Here is a 14,036-nt window from a genome sequence, read left to right as displayed (position 1 = left end):
GAAAAAAAGCAAACTAATGTATAAATTTATATAAACAGAAATCTTGCATCTATGCTCTAAAAAGTCATAAATTAATAATAAAAAATACATTATCATTATGAGTACACTACCTCTTATATTGGCTAGAAAACATTTTCATTAGCATGAATAAACAGTTCCAATATTTTATGCCAATCAGGCATATCTGTTTAGATTTTTACACAGCTGATGTGATTTCCAGAAGCATTTGGTAATGGACATGCATTAATTTCATGCCCTGGCAAGTCATAACACAAAAATGATATTCAATCAATTTCTTTTATCATACTTTTTGTATACAAATGAGATGCAATGTCAAAAGTTGTCTATGCGAGAAATAAATGAAAATGTTTAGTATTACAGCACACTAATTTATTATATACTTGCTCAAATTGTAAATTTATTACAAAGTTATACTGGTGTGTTATACTGTAAAAAAACAAAAAAACCAGTTAACATAAAGATATCCGCAACAAACGAACTAAAAAATATTTAAATAAAAAGAATTTTATTGTGAAATATGTTTGTTCGATCCTAAAGAAATTGAAGTTTAGAGAAAACTTATGATACCAACAGAAGTTTAATTTGGCAATAAACACAGAATAGCTACATACGTACATGGATTAGTCTATGATAACAAAGTTGTTTACAAAATAAGTTCTTTTCCATATTTTATGAACAAGTGAAGCTGAGTTATGTGGAGATAAATTCAGAAGGCCAAACCACTCTACACAAGTGCTCGAATATATTAGTAGTAAATAAATACATACATACATATATATATATATATATATATATATATATCAAAACAGAGGTAGGGAGTAAGTGGAACCAGCTAATCAATTTCTTTTTCAGTAACTGATTACCTCAAACTAATCATTTACTCTCAATGAGATGTAAAAAAAACATAAAACCCTCAACTTTATGATGGATAAAAAAAAATTAGGTTTTGATATTTTCAGTTAGTTGAACACAGAAACCCCATTCTATACATTTGTAGTCATCAACAAACAAATGTAATACAACAGTCCGATTACTTGGAATATTAAGTAACCTCATTTTAAACAGTTCACTTTTTGTAACCCATGACACTAATCAATTATGCTTAACAAACTTGTATTATAGAAAAATAAGAATAAATCATAGTGGTAATATTTATATTATTTGGATTAATTAAAAACAGTTATAATCTAATACATGAATTTTGATTAGTTGATTATACAATTAACCAACTCCAGAAAGGAGTTTTAACATGAGGATAACAAAGAGCCATTGGCCATTTAACTTGTCCAATACGGAATTGGTCTCTGGGACCAACCTTGCTACCATTTTGTGCTTGTTATAATTTTAATTCTATTAATTTTAAATTAGTAAGCATATGTTCGAGAAATTTGGCAGATTATCAGTAAACATTACAAGACTTTATGGAAAATATTTTTTATAATCAAGTCTTAAGGTTTGTTAATCAATGTTTTTCTTTCTGTCAGATAGGTGACATGCAAAGCAATTTTCATTTTTAAAGATAAAAAATACTTGTGTGTATAAACAAAATCCAGTTTCAGATTCAAATCTTTAAGTGCAGATGGTTTTATCAAATGTTTCAAAACAATCTTTATATTTCGTTATTTTTACTAAAAAATCTGAAAAGGTTTAGCTGATTTGACCAGTCTCATATCAGATCATATAAAATTACGAAATGAATATAAATTATGCCTTTTTCATTCTAGAATGACAACAGATTATAAAATGAAAACAGGTGTTTAGACTAGCTTACATCTGATAACATTACACATCTATATATATATATCAATGTTATTATACTGACCTTTCAGCTGTGCCAGGATAACATTACACAAGTTACACTTACTTCATTGATACCAAGTATTAATCTGTATTTGAATTTAAAAATAAATAAATACAGTTTGTCAATACCAATTGTACAAATTAGAAAATCAAACTAAGATATAGACTTTGTAAATTTGACAAACATCTAATCTGAAACAGTACTGCATTCAAAATATCATGTGACACACAAAAATAATGTTTAATATTACTTTTAAATTAAGAAATTAAATAATGCATAATGAATTATAGTCTACAGTTTGTTACTAAGCTTAAGGAAATAAATTTCAGAAAATAGTAGTTAAATAAAGTTTTGAATACAACCCAACAAGTGCAATAACATGGCCTTTGACCTGTAGCCAACCTGAAAAGGGTTAAGACTGCACTTGTACACCCACCTTTGACAAAATCCACCCCTAATTTTTCAGTAAATCATGCCATGAATTCCCTTACATTACTGACCTCCACTGCTGCTGCTGACAATTTATTCCATAATCCAATAGCCATGTCAGATAAACAAAACTGGAGCATAACCAGTTTTTTTGTTTTTTTTTACAAATCCTAAATCTGCCCTATTATCTACATAATACAAAGAAATCAAAGGCTTTATGCTATCAAACTCCTGAATAATCATTTAGACACCAATCAGATCACCTCTTACCATTCTCAGAAAAGACTTGAAACTGTACACAGTATTTTAAGTGAGGCCTAATTTAAAAAAAAAAAAAAAAAAAAAAAATTCTGTAGATATCCTGAAATTGCCTCCATGATTTATAATCAATACATTTATAAAAACACCCTAAAATTATATTAGCTTTACCACTAGCAATAGAGCAATGCTTCAGTGGCTCAGCCATCACTGTACTAGAACCTTTTTTTTTCAGTCAAGAGTTGATTCCAATCTATATCAGATGGGTGATCCAAATTATATAACCCAAACGCTTTAACTCGCAATAACTCCAAAAAGGGTCATTTGTCAAACTTATCAAACTGATTTAAATCATTCTGTAATACCTTAATACAGCTAGAAATATTTAATGTCACCAGCATAGTTTACTAATAACTTATTACATCCTTATCAATATCATAATGCATGAAAATGTAAATGTCTAAGCAATGAACCTTAAAGTATTATACTTATAAAAATAATCCAATTTGACTGCACTAAATAAATATTTTACTTTCTGCCAACCAGACACTCTAGAATCCAATCAACTAAATTTTTTACTCACTATTATTGATGTAATTTTCTTTTGTATGTCACATAATCAACAGCCTTCTGAAACTACGGACAATAAATCCACATCACTATCTTAGTAAGGCAAGAGTTTTCTCTGGTGAACTCATGTTAGATTTTATTTATATTACATTTCACTAAATGATTTTGCAAAGCTTCTTTCAGACATAAAGCTAACTGGCTAATAATTTATAGGGAAAATCTTATCACCCCCTTTAACAATACAATTAATATAAGTAATTCTCTTCAGGCACCTCCCATACTTGTATAACAATTATTTGACTTCCTTGAAAACCTCACCAGGACTTTTTGCTTTATCTTTTCTTAGTCAGTCAATCTTCCTATGAAGCACCAAAGGCTTAACATCCAGGTGGTTCAGATCAGTTTCCAAACTTTTCATAGAATGCTAAGAGACAAGAATATTGCTTGTATTCCTCTTGCAAAAACAGAAGAATACCCTTCCATTATACATTCTCTGAGTTCCAACATCCATTCTAACATTTCACTAAACTTTATCATACTTATTAACTCTAAAACTAAAAGGAAAGAAGGAAATTTTCCTATCAGTCAGCTGCTTCTTACAAGTCCTAACTTGTTTCCTTAACTTATTGTTCTGCAAATGCTCTATCTGTCAATTTTAACTTTTTACACATATGGTAATTAGCTCCAATTTTCTACTTTTAACAATGGTAAGCTAATTAGATTTTGTCTTCCCTATCAGATCTCTTTTTAAAACATGCCCATCTTGACTTAAAAGCACTTTATTTTTAAATATTTCTGAAATCTGTCCCACAGATGATCACCTTGTAACTTACTTTTCAAATGTGTTAATGATGCGTATTGTCTGGTGGCTTCAAAACTGGCATTCTGAAAATTAGGTACCAGAATTTCATTTTTATCCAGTTTCAACATGTAATAAAACATCAAATGAAGTTATGCAATTTACACCCTTCTTGCTATTTGTCTTCATACAATTTTGATTAATGGATTTTATAAGATTCCCACAGTTCGTAAATCACGTCATCATTATCTATATTATCATGACACATACTAAATGGCATTACACATAACTTCTATAAACAATATAACCATCTCGGCTAAGCTTCAAATACAGAATTACACTGTAGGATACAATACGATATTTGTTGTAAAACATCTTTGCTGGTAACCAATTTATGCATAAGATTATGTTAATACTTGTAAAAATGTGACAACATGTGCTGAGCTACAGTCTGTTTATACTTCACTACTACCAAGTTAAAAACAGTTCAGCAGAAGGAATTATCATGCTCATTTATTTCACTTAATAGCGCAACATAAGTTCCAATTCGTCAATGCCTAAGCAGAGTTGTGACTTAGTACATGGATGCCTTTTGTCCTGTAGGTAAGAGTTGTCTTTAGATATTAATAAATGGTTCTTATGATTTAAGTGTTATTGTCATTACTGAGCTAGCTGAGGTTAATGTTGATGGCTTAGTCACACATGGAACTGAACTAGATTGCCAACAAATTATATCAGTATTCTTGTTCGTAGCAGCTCTGGTCTCTTTATACAATTTCTAACTGACCTCTTCTGTCTGGTAGCCTATAAAAAGGTACTAATTTAAAAATCTTCTACCTTTGAAGCCCTTGTTTGTAACCCAAACAGATTCACCTCTTGATCACAATACCTTATCACTATTACACAACTTGTAAGCTGGAATAAAAAAAACAAAACCTATTTCCAATAATCTCCAAATCTAATAACATTTAAAGTAAATTCTCACTGTATCACAGTCACTCACTGGCTAGTCTTATACCTGTATATTCTATTCTTAATACTCTTAAAGTTATAATAATAGCAGCCTATTATTGATCCTGGTACGCTTATATTTAAATCTGACACTTGCCTTTCAAAATACTATTTGACCTATACCCTAAATCTCTTTTTTACAAACTCCTCATTGACTTTGTTGTCCTAGCTTAATCCCAATTTCTCTCACTACTGTGAAGTTTAGTTTAAACTATCTTTATTTGATATATACACTTTCCCTAAACATCCTTCTACCTAAACTGCTTAAGTGGAGTATATAATTCAACATTATCCTGAAAACTGTCCCATCTATTACTTTAAGCACACTTCTGATCTTTTATTTAAGCTGTAGATTCCATGAAGTACATTATTTCCACATGACTTGAGAGAACACCACCAAAAGAGCCACAAGTCTATTTCTAATCACAATTTTTTTCTTTTAACACCACCTGTGATTTGTTTTTATACCTAACATAAGGGAAAAAATAAACAACCAAAGAGATCAAGATGAACATCCACACTTCCAAGAAATTCTCAAGTAGTAATTAATTTAATCATAAACACAGCTACATTGATTTAAGGGTGTATTTTATGGAATGTGGAGAAAAATAACCATTAACATTTTATGGAAAGTGAACAAAAATAATACAAGGATATGACGGAATATTTCTGATAAAATACGCAAAAAACTAATTACAGGTTGAAAATATTTGATGGAGTTAACATAGGTGAACAATATTTATGAAATGTTCCAAACTTATGTACTACTTGGATATCAGTATTATTATTATTAGAAAAACAAAAAAAGCTAGATCTTACTATCCCATCCAACACAAAAGGTTAATGACAACTATTACTTCAAACATTAATGAATTACACATTCAGACTATGATAATGATTGAGAAATTACAGTTTCAATCCATAAAGTATTCTAACCATTATAAGCTCAATTAGTAAAATAAAACTTATTTCATGCCAAACAATGTGTGTTAATATTATATATAATAGAAAAGTATATTTTTTTAAATATGACTTTACTTAAAAACATATTAAGTTTTACACATTTGGAACATATAACTGATAATAATTACAAGATCTAATGACTTTACACTCTTTGGTACACTTTGCTTTAAGTATTCCAGTTTTATTGTTTCTTTAACTGAAACTACACATGATTTTATCTGCCCTGTAAAGATAAGTTTCTTTCAATTTTGGTATGTCCGTAGACAAGTGGTCAATGCTTGAGGAGTGCTAATGTTATTCCTATTTTTAAATGATGAAAAAGTTTGCTAGACAACTATAGGACATTCAGTCTTACTACTGAAATGAAAATTCTAAAGAGTCCCATGAAAGAAATTTCATAAAATTATTAAATCAACTATGTCATAAATTAACTCAATTGCATTCACCTTGGTGGAACCTTTCCTGTATAATATCTTTGTTTTAAAGATGTTTTTGTTTTGTAGATTATGATAAAAGGTGTGGACAACATATGTAAATTAAAGAAAAATGCATTTGATAAGATGCTACACAGTAGATTAACTACAGGAATTACATCAGTAGGAGTTAGGAAATGGATTGGATTGTAGGGTGTTTGGATGAATGAAAATATTAATAGTGCCTCAAAGTGCCTTATTTTTAAAGAGGTACTAGTACCAGAACTCATTTGAGCTGCTTTGTCTTTTTTTTTTTTTTTAACATGTATATTTGCTTTTTGTGGGATTTTTTCCAGAAACAGGTACCTCTACTGGTTTATATATATAGAATTTCATTGCTGCATTTAGACTATTCATGATTTGAATCACACATTTAGTATAGGTGTGAACCAACTTAATAACATGATGGAAAAAAAAAATGTACCTTAGAGTTAAAAACTTTAGGATCTATTCAAAGACATACCGATTTCAAGTTAAATGGGATAATTATTTGTTTGAATGTAATTACATAGGCCTCACCTGGAATACTGTGTAAAGTTTTGGCTTATTTATCTAGGAAAGAAAACCAACTTATTATAGAGTTCAGAAGAAGGCTATTAATATGATCTTGAAGATGGGTTATCTTAAGTAAACAGGTTAGTATTTCTTATCTTGAGAAACCATGTGTGTGAACGAATTTTACTGAAGTTTAAAAGAGGACTGACAGAATAAACTTCCTATTTCTTTATACTGATTTCTTGAAGATCAAATAATGAAAAGATTTGGAAGAGATAGACTAAAATGCAGTTAAAATGGTTTTAAATTTCGAATGAGATGTTTATGTTATTGAATGTCTTGTCTTCAGAAATTGTGGAAACTGGTATCAAGAACTTAAGGCACAGAATAATGACTTTCTAAATAATAATGGGTGGGCTTAAATTTTAATTTTCTTTGGAGACGAGGAATGAATGTCTACCTGGAAAGGTCAAATGGTCCCTTGTTGTCTCCAAATTGTGACTTTCAAAAAGATTTGTAATGCACCTAAAACCTTAATAGATTGGTGGAAAAAAATTAGGAAACTAACACAAAATTGAGTAAGGAATAGAAAATATAATGAAGAACAGTACCTTATTTTAAAGGGAAAATTGACTATTTAGACATCTCAGGTGATATAGACAATGTTGCACCCAATTTTTTTTTAATACATTCTAGCTTTTACATTTTTATTTTATTTCTTTCTAAGACATCTTGAAAGTTTTTTTTGTTTCAAAGTGAAAATATAATTAGGTAGTTTGTTTGGTAATTATAGCTTGTATTTTTCAAACTGAGAAATTATACATCGTTGCAAAAAAATTGCATCTCATTAGAAAGGAATGGTTCCATTTCAATAATTGTCAAGAAATTTTTCAGTTATTAAGATTAATAATTTGATATCTTTAAGAATATTATTATTCATTAGTATTATTCAATACTAAACAGTTAAAAAATATTTGATATACTCAGAAAAAAAACTCAACAATAAAAAATACAAAATATAGAAGTTTAGTTAATGAGTTTTCATACCCAAGGTATACAAATTGGGAAGGAACCTGCTTATTGAGTGAAATGAGCATTGTGAGAAAAACAAACAAAAACAATTCAGATGTTGCTGTTGATGAAACCCCTTTAGCCCTCTGCTATGTGTGCATTTTTTTAAAAAAGAAAGTACTTAAGTAATTCTTCGATTTATGCATAGGAATTTCCAATTTCTGAAGTAACTGGATTTTCTATTGGCAGAATGGAATGGGAAAACACACATCCTATATTTCAGCACGTAACATATTACATAATTGTAAGCACATAGATGTGGTTTTTTTTTCTAGGAATGACTACATATTTTTAAACACATTAACTGAAACTAAAGTTGTTGAATAATGAACAATGTCAAGCGATAGCTAAAATAATAAAATTATTAAATTTTACAAAAATCTAATGGTTTGAAAGATTTGATGGACTAATAGGAGTATTTGTTATAAACATGGAGTATGGAGTAAACTAAACTGGAATCGTATGGACTTATTAGAAGTCCTTCTGTAAAAAGTATTGTGACAGTATAAGAGAATACTTTTATCATCTTCTAAAGTATTATCAACAGTATTAGTAATAATAGTGCCGACTTGTGAACCATAACTAGATGTTAGGCCTAAGATTAGGCTTAAGTCTAAACACACTTCAAACCTTAACAATGTTAAGATAATAGATAATTTAACAAAATATCTAACCTTTCTTTTCTCTAAATTTCGAACTTTCTTCTCCAGCACGGTAACAATTTGCTTGACAGGATCTGAAGCCTCAACTGAGGCTTGTTTCTCGAGTTTGGCAGAGGCAGAAGGCATTCTTCACAGGCAACAACTTTGACTACAATCGCTTACTTAAACTTCACGTGGAACTTGTTATCCCACTTGCCGACCAGGAAAGCATAGCATACTAAATGACGTCATACCATGACAATGAATTTATAGAAAGTTATACATGCTCTTTTTTTGTGTGTGTGAGTTTGTGAATTTTATATATATACCTAAATCCTTTCATATAATTATAGGCTGACATTTGGGTCATTCGGCTATAAAATTATACAAATTAATTTATAAAATAGTGATTAAATTTCGTTTACAACATTCGTCCAAGAATTTTGGGTAGGTCAGTTTTATAGATTGGAAAGTAGCTGATGTTACTTCTTTTTTAAGAAATAATAAAAACTCTTCTGGAAATTATAGATTAGTTAATCTTACTTTTTGAGTGGGAAGAATTCTAAAAAGTCTGATTAAAAAAGCTTTACAAAAAACTTAGTGAAATTGTTGTTATACTTAGGCGCAGACAAAAATATATAAGGGTGCTACGTTCAAAGAAAAAGAGCAACGGAACATTAACGACTGGGCTCTATATATTACCCCATCGGGAATGTTTTCTAATTTTCACTGCAAATAGTAAACGAGGTTGTTTTATATACATTTTGCATATGGACTCACAGCGCACTCCTGTAATTGTATGAACATCATAAAACATTTTCACCAAAGGGAAAAGATTGCCTTACGAAAATAATAACTTTTTGTAGATATAAATTGTCCGAACAATGGAAAGAGTGTGATCTTGACGTATTTACATTTTCAAAACAATTGATAATATGCCATAAGAGGGTAAACTAAGGAACTCACAACATATTATAAGCAATTATAATATTTTACTTCTGTTCAGAAAAAAAATCTAGAGAGTCTCACAAAAGAAGCTTTCTAAATTCATTAAGTGAGGTTTGATACAAATGAAATCTAACGTGGATTCACCAAAGGAAAATCTTGCTATACTATTATTGGTTTTTTTCACCTTTTTTTCAGGACATGTTGTCTGGACAAGAATAATGGTGCAGATTCATATACTTAGTTTCAAAATAAGATGAGACCAGATGGTTAGGATGCTCGACTCGTATTCTGAGGGTCGCGACTTCGAATTCCCATCAAACATGCTCACATTATCCGCCGTGGGACGTTATAATGTAAAGATCCATCTCACTATTCGTTGGTAAAAAGAGTAGCTTAAGAGTTGGCAGTGGGTGGTGATGACTAGCTGCCTTCCCTTTAGTCTTAAACTGCTAAATTATGGGCAGATAGCGCAGATAGCCATAACACAAAAACAAACAAACAAAATAATGTGCTACACAAAGGATATGAAATTGTATCGATAGGGGTTGGGAAAAGACTAGATAATCAGATTATAGGGTAACTGGACGAAAAAAAAAAAAGTAAAATGTTATTATTATGAAATCCAGTCAAAATGGAAGGTTATTACTAACTAGTTGGATACTCGGCATTACTCGGATGAAAACTGCTTTAACCGATTTAGCTCTTTATCTATGTGCTAATTTTTTAATGTATAGCTTCTTTATACAAAACGTTTTCTTTTTGTCTTGCTGTTATTAGCAAAGAAGAAGAGATCATGAGCAGATAAGAATAGCCATAGATCCCATGTTACTTTGTGCATGGCTCGGCATAGCTAAGTAGGTTAAGGCGTTCGATTCGCAATTTGAGGGTCGCGGGTTCGAATCCAGGTTGCACCAAACACGCTCGCCCATTCAGCCGTGGGGGCGTTATAATGTAACTTTCAATCCCACTATTCGGTGGTAAAAGAGTAGCCCGAGAGTTGGAGATGGGTGGTGATGACCAGCTGTCTTCCTTCTAGTCTTACACTGCTAAATTAGGGACGGCTAGCGCAAATAGCCCTCGAGTATTTTTGCGCGAAATTAAAAACAAACAAACAAAAATAATACTTTATTCACAAAATTGTATCTGTACCTTGAGTTTGGAGTTTATAGCTTCAACGATATCCCCATAAATAAGGAACAGACCCACAGAAAGACATTCGCGCTTATATAGAGAGAGATAGACTACCTCAAGGTTTAGTACAAGGTGATGCACTGAAGTAATCATAACTGGGATCACACATTTAATATAGATTGGAATCTACTCAATAGCGTAACTGTTAGTTCTCTCAAGACGAGTGCACCGTCCACATAACCCTTAGTTATTTTCTTTGAAACAAAAGAAAGTATTATTCTTGAAAAATTACCTGACCTGACAGTGAAAAAGTTAACTGTTTACTTTCACACATAATATTCACAACTATGCAAGAATTTCCAATTGGAAGACAAAGGTGATATCTCAGGTAAATGACTCGGACAACAGGTACCTGAAGCAAAAGGAATTTAGTGACAATTTTGATCTCTGCTATGTGTAAAAACTGTATTTAATACAATAAATTCAAAAATGAAAAGTTCTAAAAGAATAAAATATAAATGTTATGTCTGTACAGAACAATACTGTTGTTATACACCTTTCTGTCAGGGGTAATTATAGCGTTATCTGGTGGATTGCTAGTATAAAGGTCTTTGATTCCTTTGTGCTGTATTTTAAAGAAAATAGAACAAAAGAATACCAATTTAAGATCTGGAAAAAGAATGGCTAGGTGGCCTGGCATTGCCAGGTGGGTTAAGGCGTTCGACTCGTACTCTGAGAGTAGCGGGTTCGAATCCCCGTCGCACCAAACATGCTCGCCCTTTCAGCCGTGGGGGCGTTATAAAGCTACGGTCAATCCCACTATTCGTTGGTAAAAGAGTAGCCCAAAAGTTGGCGGTGGGTGGTGATGACTAGCTGCTTTCGCTTTAGTCTTTCACTGATAAATATGAACCGTCAGCGTAGGTAAACCTCGCTTTTCGCGAAATTCAAACAAACCATTTTACAATAGGCTGTGGTTTTCCGTTTAGCTATATTTCATACATTCAGAGACTTTTAAAATGACATGCCTATAAACGATTATATATATATTTATATCTTTGTAGCAACAACAACACGATTAATCTTATCCGTATAATGAATTAATTGATAAACAGAGAACAGATAATGGTCACGTACGTCAGTATTTGTAACAAAAATGAAAACGAGTCTTTAACAAGCAAATTCTTATTGTAACAAAACGTAAAAAAAAAGGGGTTTTCATATGATTGTAACATTTTTGTTACAAGTCGTAATGTTTATGGTAATTTGAGACGAACTTAGTGAGTTTGTTACAGTTATAACGCCAGTATAAAACTTTAAACGTTTATGTGTATTATATATACACTGCTGGCCAAGATCTTAAGGCTAATGAACATAAAGAAAAAATATGCATTTTGCGTTGTTAGACTCAATCACTTATTTGAGTAGAGCTTTGAAAGATGAAAATAAGAAAAGGGGAAATAAAACTCATAAACTTTTTTGGCATTTAATAGGGAAAATGTGAACACTATGAAATTAACCTAAATACTACCTGGTCAAAATTTTAAAACCAATTAAAATGAAGTCCTAAACAGGGTAGGAAACGCCCAACAAGAGGTCTCAGTAGTGAGTTGCACGGCCTTTATTACAAATAACTGCAACTATTCGCTTTGGCATGGTCAATATAAGCGTTTGCAAAAGGCTGGCTGGAATGTTATTCCAAGTGGTGAAGATGGCTTCACGAAGATCATGAACTGTTTGGAATTGACGTCCATTTCTATGGACTTTCCTTGCCATTCACCTCCAAACATTTTCAATTGGTTCAGTTCGGGCGAACACGTTGGATGGTCCCAAAGAATCCCGCTATTCGCCATGAAAAAGTCCTTTGTCCTGCGGGCATTGTGAATTGAAACGTTGTCCTGCTGAAATATCCAGTCATTTCCACACAAGCGAGTGCCTTCAGTCAATAAGGATGCTCTCTCCAACGTGTCAATGTAGCCAGCTGCTGTTTGACGCCCTTGTATAACCTGAAGTTCCATTGTTCTACGGAAGGAGAAAGCACCGCAGATCATGATGGAATCTCTTCCATTATATCACGTAAAAAATGTCTCTGGTGGGATATCCTTATCGTACCAGTAACGTTGAAAACCATCTGGAACATCCAGGTTAATTTTTTTCTCATCAGATAACAAAACCTTCGTTCACTTTTCTACGTCCCTTGTTTGGTGCTTCTCAGCATAGTTTAACCGAGCTGTTTCGTGGTGTCAAAGGAGGTGTGGCCTTTGAAGACTTTTACGGTTTTTAAAGCCTTTCTCTCGTAGATGCCGCCTTATTGTTCTTGAGCTGCATTCTGCGTTCGTAAGAGCCTTAATCTGGTTAGACGATCGGCTTGCCGAACAATCCGTCGAATCCTCCTGCTCAACGCCGGCGAAATGTTCTTGGGCTGACCACTTGAAATTCTCGTTCCGTATTCCTCAGGGTCTTTTAAGAAATTTGCAACAGCAGTTTTACGACGCTTAATCTTACCAGCGATGGTACGTTGAGAGAGACCTTGCTTTTGCAGCTCGACAATTCTGCCACGTTCAAACTCTGTCAACTTTTTAGCCTTTCCCATGTTTATACCCAAGTAACACAGGAGATATCAGTGGGAGATGTTGACAACACTAATGCTTGAACACAAATTACTAAATTTCGTCACGTGTTTATCGATTAACACTTCGTTTCAGTATGGTTTTAAGCTTTTAACCAGCTAGTATTTGACCAGCAGACTAATTTCATAGTGTTCACATTTTCCCTATTAAATGCCAAAAAGGTTTATGAGTTTTATTTTCCCTTTTCTTATTTTCATCTTTCGAAGCTCTACCCAAATAAGTGGTTGAGTCTAACAACGCAAAATGCATATTTTTTCTTCATGTTTATTGGCCTTAAGATTTTGGCCAGCAGTGTATATAGTGAAAATAAAAGCATTTTAATAAAGTTATATAGTAAAATAAGTAACATCACAAGGAAGGACTGCGTTAAAAACAGCAAATTCAAACCCTTGACTAATTATATAACTTGTTACTTTAATTATTTAAAAAAAAAGAAAAAAGCCCGGCATGGCCAAGCGTGTTAAGGCGTGCGACTCGCAATCTGAGGGTCGCGGGTTCGCATCCCCGTCGCGCCAAACTTGCTCGCTCTTTCAGCCATGGGGGCATTATAATTTTACGATCAATCCCACTATTTGTTGGTAGAAGAGTTGGCAGTGGGTGGTGATGACTAGCTGTCTTCCCTCTAGTCTTACACTAAATTAGGGACGGCTAGCACAGATACCCTTTGTGCGAAATTCAAAAAACAACTCAAAGTAAATTAAAGAAACATTTCTGTGTCAACTGAAAAGATCCCAGGGTACGATCCTTGGGTGCATTTTATAATTCCACATTGTAACTTGTACTCTGGGATCTTTTCAG

At 32.3% G+C, this 14,036-nt stretch overlaps 1 protein-coding gene across 2 annotated transcripts in view; it reads right to left on the bottom strand.

Annotated features, from left to right (window-relative positions):
- LOC143228957 (uncharacterized) overlaps nt 1–8,773 on the bottom strand; it is a 33,244-nt gene extending 24,471 nt beyond the window's left edge. Inside the window, exons 1-3 of one of the 2 annotated variants that reach the window (XM_076460480.1) lie at nt 8,566–8,705; nt 3,913–3,964; nt 3,398–3,503 (exon numbers count right to left, since the gene is read on the bottom strand). Coding sequence is in view for 1 of the 2 variants with exons in the window: in XM_076460479.1 (XP_076316594.1) it covers nt 8,566–8,679 (114 nt within the window). In the remaining variant the exon portion in view is untranslated. Of the gene's footprint in view, nt 1–3,397; nt 3,504–3,912; nt 3,965–8,565 lie in introns of both variants that reach the window. The other variant, XM_076460479.1, reaches the window with a different exon arrangement.
- Between the last annotated feature and the right edge of the window lie 5,263 nt (nt 8,774–14,036).

This window comes from Tachypleus tridentatus, chromosome 10 (assembly GCF_004210375.1).
Source record: "Tachypleus tridentatus isolate NWPU-2018 chromosome 10, ASM421037v1, whole genome shotgun sequence".
Taxonomy (NCBI): Eukaryota; Metazoa; Arthropoda; class Merostomata; order Xiphosura; family Limulidae; genus Tachypleus; species Tachypleus tridentatus.
Note: the sequence above shows the minus strand (reverse complement) of the source record. Positions and strands in the feature narration are given on the sequence as shown.